Below are 16,171 nucleotides of genomic sequence, written 5' to 3' on the forward strand. Positions count from 1 at the left end.
TGACTAAGGAGAGCATGACCTGCACAGAAGTTAACTGGCACATATTTTACAAAGGTCAATAAGGATACCTGAAACTTCTAGAAGTTAAACACATTTCAAGGGAACTCCAATTTAAGAATTTTTCAGCTCCTGAACAGCTTTAAATTGGCTTTTTCAGTGTGTAGCTAACTATTCAAGTATGGGTTTTATCTAGATTTGCTATAGCTTAAGGACTAAACCAGGGTTTTCTAAAGATTCAAGCAACACAAAACTGCAAAACTTTACCAGCAGATGCAGTTCCCAACACCACTGGTTGAGTTTTCGCGACACTGACATCCCAAATACCATCCCTGTGGCCAACATATTCCTTTACCAGTTGACAGATTGCCCTTGATGTTGTAGTTTTAAAACTGGATACAATCTGAAATAGCAGAGACACCAACATATTTTTTTTCACATTGACCCAAGATTAAGTAATTACCTCACAAATACAAATAGATACTAACTTTTTCATAATGATTCTCAGTGTTCTGACAGTTCACTACTGTGAAAAATTTGACATGTGATGGTAGGAAAGTGAGTTTGGATGCAAACATACCTCTTAATTTCTTCTTTTTTTTCTTTATTAATAACACCCCCCTTCTTACAGAAACTAGGTAAACTATTTTGTACTACAGTAACACAATCTCACTGAAGTAATAAGTTGTACAAATGCAGTGTGCACTTCCTGTTCAGTTTGGGTAAAGGATTATAATTATTAAAAAAAAAAAAAAAGACAAAAATCTCAGAACAAAACCAAAAGATAACATGCTCAAAACTTTCCTTGCCTATTCCTAAACAGGTACATCTGATAACTTAAAGACAGTCCATGCTATCCAATGTGTCTTTGAAAAAAAAATACATATTACATAATTATTGTAAATCCAGAAACATTCTCATTTTAAAGACTCACTACTGTTTTTCTTCAAAACCGCACAAAGCTAATCAAATCAAACATTAACCTGAGAGCATATGCCAGTTGTGTAATAAAGCTTAAAAAAAAAAAGCGTCAAACTCATCTAAACATTTGATAAGCACATTCCCTGAAAGTCAGTGCTATTAGAGGAAAACAAAGAAGACTCACTGAATCCAAATTAGTACACATGTAAGGAATACCAAATGAAAGGAAGAAAAAGTCTAGCAAAAATAGTAAAACTACAAGGCAGTCAGTATAGTCCAGGAAAGCTGAAAACACTCAGTATCTACAGAAAGACACCAAATTGCAGAAACTACATTTTCAGATAAAGGGGAGTACAATAATTAAAAAAGGAAAAAAATAAGTTTGTCTTGCTGGAACACTTCCAGAGACAACTGAAACCAAGAGTGGCAAAAGATTACTTCAAAAAGCAAAACGACTGTTAAAAATACTTTATTTTTACCCCACAAGTCTTGAGGCTCAGAGAACAGTTATCTGAAAAGCTTTCCAAATCTGAAACAAAACGATTACTTCAATTTACCAGTGTTTTCCTCCACATGCATTTATGGGCAGGTATCTCTCTGACTAGTTAAGTCAAAACCTTTAAATCCTTCAACACAAATCACATTAAGACTTATCTACAGCTTAGTAAAACTAAGCAAATTAATTATGTATTCATTTCAGATACCATAAACTAAGGTTAAAATCCTATCAAGTTTTGTTATCAAAAAAGAAGGTCTTAAGCACATCCTTAAAGCAAATTACTTCCAAAAACGTTTTTAAAAGTTAAAGAATATCTGCAAGAGCATTCCAAATCCTAAGCATGTCACCTTTCCAATGATGAATGATAATGCCCTATTTGAATTCCAAATTAACAGCTAATACACAATCAGTTTCACAGCAGAAGGAGAAACAATCATTAAGGACGCAATGAAAAGGAAATGTGTTAATGGTAAAGATTATTAGTTCAACCGTACTGCAGAGTTTCATAAACTCGGAATACAATCCTACAGGTGCAATGTCCACATTGAATATAGTCCTTAAACTAAACGGAGTCAAGTATGAGAAGTGGAACAGCAGAATTAAGCAAGCAGTTAAGGACTAATATAGTGCTCAGCTCAAATGCCAAACCTTAAGTTTTTCAACTCTCAACTCCACAAGCTCATACGCTTGTGTTCTGTCTTTCTAATTTTGAGTCAAACGCTCATGCAAAGGTTTTCTGGGAGAAACTATCTCTTACTCATAAACAAGCACAGATTTTCCAAAACTGCTGGATAGTGGTTTCATTGATCATTTAATGGCAAGACTATAAAACTCCTTTTCGAGTATTAGCAGTCTCCATGGAATCACAGAATCATTTAGGTTGGAAAAGACCTTTAAGATCACTGAGTCCAACTGTTAACCTCACACTGCCAAATCCACCACTAAACCATGTCCCTAAGCACTGCACCTACACCGTCTTTCAAATACCTCCAGGGATGGTGACTCAACCACTTCCCTGGGCAGCCTGTTGCAATGCTTGACAACCCTTTGGGTGAAGAAATTTTTCCTAATATCCAGTATAAACCTCCTCTGGTCCAACTTGAGGCTGTTTCTTCTTGTCCAATGGTTTGTACTCAGGAGACCAACACTTGCCTCGCTACAACCACCTTTCAGGTGGCTGTAGAGCTGAACAGGCTAAACAACCACACTTCCTTCGGCCACTCCTCTTAGGAGTGCTCCAGACCCTTCACCAGCTTCACTGCCCTTTGCTGGACATGGTCCAGCACCTCAATGTCTTTCTTGTAGTGAAAGGCCCATGGAAGATAAGAGCTCAAGAACACTAACACTGGATATCCATACAGATATTTAATGTACACTTTTTCTGTACTTTTTTTTTTTCCCCATCTTTCTTTTTTGCTGCCCTCACCTCACATACCAGTAACTGGATAAACCAGATAGTGCCTCGATTAATTCCTGGTCCCTTAACCATACATAACAATTTTCCAAGATGGGAAATTAAATACTTAAATAACATGCAACTTGTTAAAGAGAAGCCTCTGTACTGCAGAAATTTTTTGAAATAACTGCAGAAGATTTCAGATTATCATATACAAACACAAGTAAATGGGCAATTGTATCTTGACTGTTTCAACTTTGTCTTCTTTCTTATATCCATACAGTTTCATGTACGTCCTTCTATATAGAAATTTGTTAATAAGGAAACAATTGTTTACCATGTAAGCAATTGAAAACTCAATATAAATTGAAACAACTGCATGGCAAACAAATTGAAACACCCTGTAAAAATGCCTCTTAAGCAGACAGGACACATTAGAAATAAGAATGAGAACTTGGTCAACTCAGGACCAGTCCAGCAACGTGACACTGTGACTGCTGAATGGAATTTCCTGTGGAGCAACTTTAAGCAGCGAGGTCAAAACCTACATATTTCAAAAAGTTTTATTCCTTTCAACTGCTGGGTGAAGAAATACCTTCCTTTAGGAGTCCTTTTCCTGATCCAAAAGGATCAGAGGTCCTGGAATTTAGTTTGTGATGGAGAAAGTCGTATCATTTCAGTTTATTTTAGGACTCTGCATAAACTCCTAATGTTTTCCTGATGTCTTAACAACTGTCACAGCCAGGGATTGTTAACATCAGCAATACCACCTTGTTAATATCAAAACACAAATTTCACACAGTGATTCCTGCATCTACAAACAACTGCAGTTAAATTACAGGATCTTGTCCATTAACATACACAAAAAAATATTTTTAAGAGTGCCTAGCACTAAATCTACTCTATCTCTTCAGGATTTGGGCACTGGTAGATACCCTCTGCTGCTAAAAGCATCCTTTTCTGCTATGAGTTTTGTCAACTTAATATTCAGACTTTCAACACAGCTAAGGGATGAAAAGTATCCCCATATAGGTATTTTCTATGAAAGATTTGAATTAAGTATGTTTACCTCAGCATTTTCCCAAGAAAATTAAAAGATTGCTTTAGCCTTAGCATATTTTACCAATACTAAAGCAGTTAAGGATCAGCCTTCACATTAGAACAAGCAAATATTGAAAGCTCTTTTCAGAACAAACCTAATCTCTTCAGAGGTTGACAATCAGAAAAATGTAATCATTTGCAATTACACAAAACAACTGGTTTGTAAAAAGTTTCTTCTAAATTCCCACAGGGGAAAAGGAGGAAAAAAAAAACCAATTTTTTTGGTTTGCCAATAAAAATGCCAATAAAAAAAATTAGGCATACAGTAACAGTATAAAGAATGGGCTGAAAAGAAAATTGTGATCACTACCCCACTATATTTAAAACAGAACCCATTTTTGGTCAACAACATTGTTCATTCAGTGCTCACAAAAAAACACAGACTTAAGAATTTCAGAACTCATATGTTGAACTCATAAGACTCTTCAAATGTTATTTTCCCTGACAGGGTATTAGGGAACTCTAACTGTATCCAGTCAAGATACAGAAAGAAAGATCATAATTTGTCAGAAACTTAGTTACAGCCTTCTCTGAGTTTTAGCTATAGTCTCCGTGGGTCAAGAGACAAATGGTTACAGCTTCAACTCTTCTGTGTAGGAAGAAAGAAGCTGCCAAAATAAAGCCACTCCTATGAAGTGCAGAAAGGTTTCCATGAATACACTGGACAGAGATGCTCTCAGCTTTGTCATTTCCCTCAGTTCTCCTCTCTACCCCCTATTAAATTCAATTCAAAGTCATGGAAAGAAACATGTCAGCACATTCCAACATCTCTTGGTTACCAATTGGTATAATAGCTATGTACAATGTCTATGATAAGGTGTTAAATTCTTCATGTTCCACTACTCATGACTACTTCGCTGTGCATGCATATCAGAACACCAGGAAGCAAAGCAGTTACCCAGGAGTCTCCACCCCATACTTCCCAGCTTCCCACGCTGAAGTTGCAAGGTCCACCTGCCTTGCCCAAGAGAGAAAATGAGCACTATATTGCAAGCAAGTGAAAGATGACAAGCATGTAACACCAGCCTTAAAAAAAAAAACACAAACAACAAAAGCCCCACCACTAAACTAGAGAAAGTACTAACTCACAACTACACAGTAGGTGTGCTAATACTATATTGTCCCTACTAATAGCATGTTGCCCCTATTTAAAAGTGGCCTCATCAAAAAATTTGTGCATCGTTAACTCTTAAGAAAAAAAGGCACCTCTATGCATCAGATTGGCAAGCATAAAAAAAGTCTGAGAAACAATAAAATAAAAATACCGAATAAAACATAGTAACTTAGATCTATTTCACCACCCTATTCTTTTATTCTCAGACCTTCAGACTACTTAACAGATGGTACTTCCAAGACACCTACAGTCATTCCATAACCACGCATTAGCCTGCAATACAGGTCACCACAGAGCTTCTTATATAGTTGGTTCACGTACAAGATCCCACTGTGGTTCCCTCACATCTCATTTACGCTTAATAATGTATCATGAAATGACCCTGAGGTAGGACAAAAAGAGAAGTAGGTAAACTCTCCATGAAAATTGTAAAAGGGGAGAGAAAGAGGAAAATAAAAATATCAGACAGATGCAGATATGCAAAATGTAAAACATGAGAAAGGTTAACTGTGCTGAGAGACCAAGCAAAAAAAGATCACCAGCTACTAATTTGCAAGGCTTGCAATGTAAAGGAAGGAAACCGTTCTAGTCTCATAGCTAAAAATAAGTAATAAAAAAGCCAAAAAACCTTAACCTATATTAGTACACTTACAGATGCCTACTGAAATTCCCATTTCAACTGCAATACCCAAATCTTTATTCAGAAATTCACTACCTACAAAGTTCTCTATTTCCCTCATGAAATTGCATTTTTTTTCAGTTCTATTTACAAAAGAGAAATCCCACATACACATGCGGGTGCACTCTCTCCCCTCCAACATTCATCCTTTAAAAAAGGTGAGCAATAATTGTATAAATGTCATATAGCATGGCTGAAGTAGTGGGTATTTGATGAATCAAAGACAACCATACCATTCCTCAAGAGGCAGATTTACTTAAAGAACAGCACTACTCAGCTTAAAGAAACCAAAATTTACAACTTAAAGACAGTCATGTTAGTCTCATGAGTACACATTGATGAGTAAAGGTTTAATTTGTCTCATACCTTGCTAGTTGAGGCCTTGTAAGTTGTCTTTAATTTCTGAGAAAGCTGACTGGTACTATGACTGGCTGTTGAGACAAACAAATTCAAAGGAAGATATTTCAAATACAGTATTACCTGGTTTGTATAAGTAACTGCTATTAACTCCCTTGATTAAGATTCTAAGTTTTGGCCAGCAAAGTACAAAAATGTGAATTCAAAACCACTAATTTAAGATTCTTTGTTGCTCTCTTACCTTTTGTTTTCAGCTGTCCTTTGCTCAGTTCGGCTCCATCAATTGTCTGTCCTTCAGCTGCTAAACGCTCATTCAGTGTATCAATCTCTCTACGTACTAACAAAACCAAAAATTATCACTAATACAAAAAATTGAGTATCTTTAACAACATCATTAACATACCATTTAAGAATTAGTATGGTAAGTAATCTATTTTATGCTTAGGACAGGAGAAGAGATCAATTGTGACTTTATAAAAGCAGGTCTCACCAAGACAAACCAAGAGTCATGCTGGATTTTCCAGAGATCAACCTTGACCCAGATTCCAAGGAAAAGTATTGGTGGCTTCTTACTACTTTTACATGAATAAATGTGGCTAAGAATTAACAAACCCACTTCTGTGAAATACATGGCACCCCTGTATTGAATTAGATCTAACAGAAGACAGAAAACTTGCAGCATCAGAAAGATTTCAGCCACAGATTTAGTATGTAGTATCTTCTCAACAAAGATTTTATTAATCACAAAATAGTACTCTCCTCTGAATGCCTGTCCACTCTCAAGAGTTTCAGTAAGAAGGGCAGTGCAGCAAATGTATTTATGTTTTTTATACTTTGAAATACATTTAAAAACATAGAATGACATATACATTTCACATTTAGCTGTTTTAGAAACACATTAAATAAGATCGAAATATTTTCATTGCACATCAGACAAAGCATGTATTTATAACAAGAACATGCTTTTCTGTCAATTAATTATAACTCTCACCAGTGCCATTATCAACCCAGGACAGAGTGATGGCATAGCTAGAACAAATCAGGTCCTCGCCAATGATTTCCAGTGGCTGGGCTGGGTTAAGGTTGCTCAAATTCATTCTATAAAGCACATTTTCAGTGGTTTATAGTTTTTTTCTCAAAATCGAGGCTGATACTCTAAGTCCAGGCCTGTCTCTCCACAGATTCTTAGGACTTCCTTTAGAACTCCCAGGCTTTGAAATGTGAGAGAATGTGATACATGAGGAGTATGACTCTTGCCATTTCTGAGAATTTCACATAAGTCTCAGTTCTCAGCACCAGAAGAGTCAGTTTACACTTCCACACCACACCCAAGTGCTTGAAATGAGCAAAGCAAGATTCTCTTTTCTGTCTTCCCAGTCACATAAACATAAACTTTGATAAAGCACAGACAATATGAAAGAGAAATAAACAGAGAGACAGGCTTGTAGTAACAGATAACTGAAACAAACAAACCAGGCAGATACAAGACTGCCTGAAAGGATTAAGACTGAAGCCTAGAAAGAGTAACAAAAAGAAGAAACTGAAATTAAGTTGTATGGGAAAGGGAGCATATGAAATGCCAGAGAGGAAAAAACTGAGATTCTTTACATATAGTAACTGCAACACTAGTGTAGGAATTAGAGCAAGAACAAGAAATAACAGATCAAGCATCAGAAAAAAAAAAATTTAGAAACTGTCTAGGGTGTGGAAAGAGATCACAAAGGCCAGGAGTGAACTAGAACTTTGAAATGAAGAAAGAAGATGAAGAAGGAAGAGAAATGGAACGGAAGGAAAATAATCAGACTCTGGAGGGTACAGACAGATTCACCACTTGTTTTCTGACAATTTTTGAATGCTGGAGAGGGAAACCCCTATTTTTTTTGCTACCATCCAAGTTCTCACCAGGAGGCTGTGAACTCAGTTGTGCAAACTGTCCCTAAAAAAAATGTGTAGTGTTGATGATAGTCTTTAACCAACACTATCTCAATTTTTAAAAGAATAAAAACCCAGCACATTTTCAAAAAGCACACAAGAACTTTTTTAACATGAGTGTTTGGTTTAACTGTGGGAACAGATTAGGTGTGGAAAAAAATTTGACTTGGAGCCAAATCAGACAGACTCCACAATTCAGAAGCCAAGCCACACAAAGCTTCCAAAATCTAGCAAGGAAAATGGAGCAGAGGTTATACTGTATGACTGTGTTACTTACTTTGGATCTTCTTATATCACCTTGGATCACAAAAATTAAAATACGACTGCCCTGTCATTAAACAAAACATTTTTTGCAGATAACACCTGCAATTTTTATCTGAGTGCTCACCTTCAAAATTAATGAACAGTTGCAGGTGCTAGTTATGCAACGTACTAAGTAGCAGTACCACCACATTTTAAACTTTTTCAAAGACACTTTTCCAATTTTATTTACTGATATTACATCATTAAATTTAAGCCTGTAAATATACAACAAAGCCACAAACTTCAATGACTGAAAGGAGTTACTCCCAGATTAGCATGGTATGTACAGAGCCTACAATGAATGACAAGGAGACAGGCACTTCAGTTTCTTGGCCTATGAGCCAAGGAGGGTGACGCACATCAGTTCTCACTACTTGTGGCAAAGAGCTAAGAAAGTGATTTTTACAAAAAGGTACAAACTCCATCTTTGACAACAAGTTCAAAACAATTCTTAAATTCCTCAGAGAAAAGCTATGTTAATTACACTACAGTATCCAAGGAAAGCACCTCAGTTACCACTGCTACATCCTAAATCCAAAAAAAAATCATAAATTGCTGGAAAAAATAGATACTCACATTCTAAATTTTCAATATACAGGTTTTCAAACTCCCGTTCAATTTGTCCAAAAAGTTCAAGGAGTGTATTCCGGACAGATGATGGTAATTTAGAATCCTAGGAGGCAAAATATCGGGGTTTATATTTTTCTTTACATATATTTTATGCAGTTACTCTTCAATCTTAAACCGATTTTAACAGTTCTCTCCATCTCCCAGCAACAAGGGAAATTAAAACTACTACTGGTGTAGAACACAAAATTTAAAGCTCTGTGCACCACACAATTACTCATTTTACATACTCATCTTTCAAGGGACAGAATTCAAATCACCTGGGGGGGTGTCTTCATTAGAGAAAATTTATAAAACCAAGATACATGTACAACTTGTTAAAAAAAAAAGTGGAAAAAAATTACAATATAATGTCAAGGTGCTTCCAGTTCAAGGAAGAAAGAATACCTTTGGTTGACAAAGTAATTCAGAAGTTGACTGCATTAGGATAGGAAGTTGTCATCACAAAGCACTTTATTACCAAAGCCTGAGACAAGTTTGAAAGGATAGTTTATTTTTAACATTTACCTACTTTTGTCACTAACCACAACTAACTGTGAAGGAAACAAACTACAATTTCTAATCCTCCCCTCCCTAGGAAGTGATTAATCAAGCATCTCATCTTCACAGAAAGTATTTTGAAGCAAATTCACAGAAGGGGACTGATTATTTCCTTCACCATAATCAACATAGCAATTCTGAGGCACAAAACCAAGTATGTAATAAAACCACTAACACAGGATTTATATGATCTGAGCTCAATACACAGCTTGACCAAGTTTCTGTTGGCAAGTTACTTAAGTTTTATTAATCTGCCTATAAAACAGAGATCAGCACCATATTGTCCCAGAACAAATGCATACCATATCCAAAACAAGTAAGTACTGATTTCTGTTGGGAGTCAAGGTTCTCACTGTATCAATGATTCTGTTATCAGACACTGTTGAGCAGACAGCGAGTAAAGCAGAAAACAACTGACTGCAGTATTGAGAACCTAGTACTAACAAACATCTTTAAATTTAAAGCATAGCATGCTACTAAAAAATGGCAAATCAGAATGGACAAATATTGTCGCTACTCTAATAACTATAATCAATTAATCCACTACAAGTGTGAGCAAGGATGGATCATCTTTTGATCCATCCTTGCTCACTACACAAATTCTACTAAACCTGTTCCACTCTTCAGTTGTTGTTGGACCACAAGACGTAGGTTGGCTTACTGCACTTATTTATCTAGGTAGCCAGCTAAAAATGTATTTTAAAAGAAGTTTCCACTTAACTGAGCCTTCCCCTAACAATGAAAAAGCTCAACTACTCCTTTGTAGCATATCTAACCCATCACCTCAGAAATCAGGAAGACAACATCTTATTATTGGAAAAACCTGTAAATAATGCAGCTATATTAAAAACCTGAGAAATACCTATGTAAGGAAACAAATTACCAAATTTCAAAATGAAATTAATATGGTATCTTGTATATCGTATCACAAATATGTCAATGTTTACCTATCCAATATACAAGGAATCTGCCCATCAGCAACATCTACTTTTTTAAACAAAGCAAAAATATGTAATTTCAAAATCTTAACATCATCAGCTATGAGCAAAAAAAGAAAATGAGTGAGATTCTGCCACAGCACAAACCACTATTTCAGGTCTAGAAGTACCGAAGAAGCATTATTGGAATGGAAGTACAAATGTTATCACAGGACACCACCCAATTTCGAGTGAGCTTCATTATTCAATGCAAGTTTAAGGATGAATATAGCTAGTTTTGTTCTTCAGTGCTCCTGTACACCCAAACCAAAAGAAATCCGTTCCATTCCCACAGTGACTGGATCAGGAGGAATCGTGCGCACACTCGCCATGCGAGGGCAGCACGCGCCTTCCACCAAGCCAGCATCTAAACACCAGAATTTAGTATCGCTCACATTTCAGTTCATACAGTCATGATTATTTCTTCAGAAACAATTAGAAAAGCCTATCATGATCCTGATTTTATAAGTTCTTTCTGAACATCAGTTTTAAAGCAAAAAGCAAGACAAACCACTAACAGCCATGACAGAGCACATCTGCTTTGTGCATAATTCAGTTTTAGACCAGTTTCACAGCTACTTTAAGCTGTGGCACTGTGCTGAAACAGGCACTGTGCTCAAAGAAGTGGCACTATGCTGCTTACGCCCCCCACGATATTCCTTCCTGCATCTTCATCTGCCTCCTCCTTGAGACAATACTTTTGTTCATGCATTGTGTCAACCAGAATGTGAAACAGATCCTGATTAAAACCAACTTGAAACGAAATTGATTAAACAAGAATACTATACAAATGAAACACTAAGAGAAACACTGAAGTTGGAAGAATTATTTCTGCTTCAATTACCCAATAATCCCATACAGCAAGGTTATGAAAGAAACTAAGTTGTCCTACAATTTTTGAAATAGAAAAGGAGAGGTAGGAAAGGTTTTCAATGCACTTCTCAGAGCCTGAAAGCATAAGCAGATCTAAACCCATCCTCAAGTAACCAGCATAGTAAAACACATCCACTTTACCATCTTTAAAGTTGGCATTATTTAAATTAGCTTATTAAAATACCATGCAATAATGTTATCTGTTTATCTGCAAAAGTACCTATGTAGATCTCATGCGGTTCAAAGCTACACTGTGAAAGGGCCTTAACACTCTCGTTAGAATCCGCCACTGGCTGTTCAAGGTTAAAAGTCAACAAAATTAAGTGAGATGATACATAACACACTTAAAATATGTAAATGTTTTAAATAGTACAGCATAATACACCTACAGAGTTTGACAGAAGTACTAAAACAGCTTAAAATTTTGATTTACTAGACAGAAGTGACAGTACGGCTTGACCTCTCAGCCACCCTTCACTCCTTCCCTGAAGTAAGGCTGAAATAGTCCAAATACGTGAACAGTTTTCCATCCAAGTACTTACATTCTCCAACTCCTACAAGACTAGAAGCAACAGCTTGGGCTCCGTTAGTTCCCAGAAAACTAACAGTGTAATTTATGAATAATAGATTCAATTAAAAAAAAAGTCACAAAACAGAGAAAAGACAAGGTTTTCCCTTCAGAGCATCTGCAGAGTCCATAAAGGGAGGTTTCTCGTAGCCAAACATTGTTAGCATTTCAAACCACTTCTCTGATAAAAATAAAGTTTTTTGCATGATCTTTGCCAGGCTTGCATTAACATTGCACACTCAATTTGACAATAAATAGTTTTCAAACTGATATTTGCTTATCTATGGCAGAACTACTTCAAATACTTCCTACAGGAACCTTACCTACAGTTAATGTCAATATTATGTGGAACACTCCCAAGTGGCTCCAGACTGCATCCACTACACAGACTGACATGATTAAATAAACTCTGTTGTTGTTCTTCCCTTAAATTTAATACATAGAATATCACACCTTCATTTGAGCCAAATTTAAAAAAAAAAAAAACAACACAGCAACCAAACAAAAACAAACCCACACAAACAAAAATCTCAGTTAGCTCATGCCTCTGTCAAGCAGGCAGTATTTGTTTACTTTATGGAAAGGAATGCAGAACAGCACCACTAATACCTTCCCTATCAGAGTCATAATAACAAGTATTTTGGTATATTCATATTCCTGGGTTACTACTATTCCAAATTCAAACTTAGGAACTATCAAAAATCAATCTTCAGCTTTAAAGGAAGGGGGGCAGGGGGGGCCTACAGCAAAATAAACAGGCTGTTTCTTTGTATTTCTTCATGATTTTATCATTCATGTATGAACACACAAAAGCCAACATAAAGCTCCACAGGCCTGACTGAATACAATCTGAAACACTGTTAACATCCACGGCAGTCTCCGAAGACAGCACTTACAAGCAAGACAGTCTGCTGGCCCTGAAGCTTTACTGGGCGTATTTAATTACTTAAGGTTTATTTCATTTCTTCACATAGAAAACACTCATTAAAAAGTTACAGAAGTTCCCTGAGCAGCAGTGTATGATCGTACCTGTCCTTCCAACATGTCTCTCTGCAGTCCTGCCCGTTCTTGCTCGGAACTGTTGGTTCTTCGGATTGAAAGACTGTGTGATTTACGCTTCTGCTTTGCTTGGCGAGCAGATGCACAACTTCCACTTTCTATTGGCATTACTTCAAAAAAACAGCTTCACGGAGGCTCCTATGATAAACTAAGGACAAGCATTACATTTACAAATTGCTTTGCAAACTAATCAGAGTTTAACATTTTTTTCTCAAAATAGAAGTATTTAATTCTACTAAATTTTGGTGTTGTTTGGGTTGTCATTAAAAGGAAGGGTTCCCTATTACTTACAGCTATTCTTCAAACAACATTAAGTTCAAAAACATGTATGCATGTATGTAAATAAAGTGGAATCACTTCTGCATTACTTATTCATTAGCTAACAAACCTCCACAAAAAGAAAACAACTTCCACTACCTTGCCCATTCTGGAGAGCGCTAGCAGAGACAGCCCCAAATGCTTCCAGGAAACAACTATTACGCATACTATATTCCACCAAAATGCATGCAAAATTAAAACCCAGCTGGAAAATGAAAGCAAACAGACATGATAATTTAGGGACACTGTCAGGTTAAAAATGTAGTATGCAAGATTAAGTGTTAGTATACAAAATTTAATGGATGTGCTTGTCGACACATAAGCAGAAATTAATTTTAATGACAGAAGTTCTGAAAATTACTTTCCACAATTTTTGGCAGCTCACAGTTTCACTTTCTTGGTAGTAAAAGTGCCTATGAACTTACAAGAACAGTAAAAGTGCACCTGACTTACCAGGCTGTTGCTGTTAATTTTTGTCAGCTTGTTAAAGCCAAATAAGCATCTTTAATATCCCTAAGAGCACCTGACAGTATCACCAATTAATATTACCATGCATGATATACTGCTTTCCCCTGTTTAAGAAAAATCAAATTATGTTTGATTTCTTGCATAGATGTGGAGAATATGTACTTTACTGTCAAAATCTTATTTTTAAAAAACATTTAATTACTGGATTTTTTTTAAACCAGATATTCAACAGATTTTATTTTATTTTCATGGGGTACCAGTTGTTAAACATTTCAAATGTTTTTGAAAGTTTTTGAGTAATCAAACCTATCATGAACATTGAGAACAAAATAAAAATTCATTCTCCAGCATAAATGATTTCTGAAACAATTACAACTTAAAATAGCTGCAATAGTCTGCAGAGAAATAGGAGAGCAGAGTTGGCAAAGCTAACAAGGCAACTGAGCTTCCTTTTAAGTAAGTTGATCACAGAAAATTTACAGCAAACCCAGGGCCATTTCCAATTTAAGATCCACCGGCACACTAGATCTCAAGCTAGGAATGAGCACCATCACTATTAACAAGACTAGGCATTAACCAGTTCAGTGGTTTTGTCATGGTATTTTCAGCTTTTGAACATATCATAAAGCCAAGGAAACCAAAGAAAGCATACCTTGCTAAAAACACAGTATGTGCCATAAATAATAACAACTTTAAATTTGCTTTGGTTTTTATGTCATGAAAATATGCACAGATACATAAATTTATATCAAAATGAGACAGATTTAGTTAGGGATTTGATGCCCATCTATCCTCAAATTTTCTCATTAAAAAAATTGGTATTTTAATTAGCTTTTGGAACAGATGATTTCCAGTAACCTGACACCAATTCCATAGTGAATCTAAAATAAAATTCAGGTTGCACCTGTATCTTTTACTGCACTGAAATGATTTTGTTCATTTCCTCTGGACTCAGCACAGTCCTCCCCTGCACCTAATCCCAGCAGAGCTTTTTATGTGTGATTAATCAGGAGTAACTAATTAGCTATATTCACAAATTAAAGAACTAAATTAACTACCATTGGGCAGTTTCTTCTTTGACTGGATATCTTTTTTCACTGTGGCTAGATTCCTCTACCACAGAAAGGCAGGATGAAATTAAAAAAAGCCCATCCCATAAACAAATTATTGCCAGTTTTCTGGGCTTCACTAAGTATCTTCCTATTCTTGGACATATGGTCAAGAATTAGGAACAGGTTTTCAGTGCTCACCACATTTCTGTTTCTTTTCAAAACATGATCATATCCCAAACACATATATATTCTCTTCTCTTCCACCCTCCTTCCTACCTCCCTTGAGAGCCACTCTTTCAATGGCTCAGTTTACTATTTCTGCAGTATTCAGGATTAATTTTTAAGGCCCAAAGCACCAAACTGTGTGCACACACATAGACAGCTATACATACACAGTTACATATCATGACATAAACCACTTAACACCATTTCAATTAAGCTCTGTGGGAAAAGAAAATAATCTTAATTTCTTATTCCTGCCAGATACGGCTCCTGAGCTGTACACAAATATGTTAATATGGTTTATGCCTTAGCAGGCATTGTTTTAACTACGTTAACTTCCATTTGCCCTCTGGTGCCAAACTACTTCATCTTAGAGGACTTTACCAAGAAATACCCTTTTCTGGATGGCTTCATAAAATCATGTAATGATTTCAGTTGGAAGGGACATTTAAAGGTCATCTAGTCCAACTCCTTTGCAATAAGTAGAGTCATCTTCAACTAGATCAAGTTGCTCAGAGCCCTGTCCAACCTGACCTTGAATGTTGTTTCCAAGGATGAGGCATCTACAGCCTCTTCAGGCAACCTGTTCCAGTGTTTCACCACCCACATCATAAAAATTTCTTCCTTATATCTAATCTAAATCTACCCTCTTTTAGTTTCAAACCATTATCCCTTGTTCTGTCACTACAGGCCCTCGTAAAAAGTCTCTCTCCCTCTTTCTTAAAAGCCCCCTTTAATTATTGAAAGGCCACAACAGGGTCTTCTCCAGAGACAACTCTTCCAGGCTAAACAACCCCAACTCTCTCAGTCCCTCTTCATAGCAGAGGTGTTCGAGCCCTCTGATCGTTTTTGTGGCCCTTTTCCGGAGTCGCTCCAAAAGGTCCATATCTTTCTCACACTGCCTTTCTTGTACTGCACATTCTCAGCTTTGTGGGCTGCAAGCACACATTGCTGCATCATGTCAGATGTTTCATCCACCAGTATCTCCAAGTCTTCCTCTGCACAAATGCTCTCAACCCATCTATCCTCTAGTCTGTGCTGACACTGGGGATCACCCCATCCAAGGCGCAGGACCTTGCACTTGGCCTTGTTGAACTTCATGAGGTTCGCGGGGGCCTACTCCTCAAGCCTGTCAAGGTCCCTCTGGATGGTATCCCTTCCCTCAAGG

General features: G+C 36.6%; 1 protein-coding gene across 2 annotated transcripts in view; it reads right to left on the reverse strand.

Annotated features, from left to right (window-relative positions):
- Nucleotides 1-16,171, reverse strand: part of WDR37 (WD repeat domain 37) — a 48,207-nt gene that overhangs the window by 25,659 nt on the left and 6,377 nt on the right. For both annotated transcript variants that reach the window (XM_055804728.1, XM_055804727.1), the window contains 5 exons: nucleotides 12,914-13,091; nucleotides 8,876-8,972; nucleotides 6,306-6,401; nucleotides 6,074-6,138; nucleotides 265-400 (listed from right to left, as the gene is read on the reverse strand). In XM_055804728.1, coding sequence (XP_055660703.1) covers nucleotides 265-400; nucleotides 6,074-6,138; nucleotides 6,306-6,401; nucleotides 8,876-8,972; nucleotides 12,914-13,051 — 532 coding nt within the window. In that variant the 5' untranslated portion in view covers nucleotides 13,052-13,091. The remainder of the gene's footprint in view (nucleotides 1-264; nucleotides 401-6,073; nucleotides 6,139-6,305; nucleotides 6,402-8,875; nucleotides 8,973-12,913; nucleotides 13,092-16,171) is intronic.

This window comes from Falco peregrinus, chromosome 5 (genome assembly GCF_023634155.1).
Source record: "Falco peregrinus isolate bFalPer1 chromosome 5, bFalPer1.pri, whole genome shotgun sequence".
Lineage (NCBI taxonomy): Eukaryota > Metazoa > Chordata > Aves > Falconiformes > Falconidae > Falco > Falco peregrinus.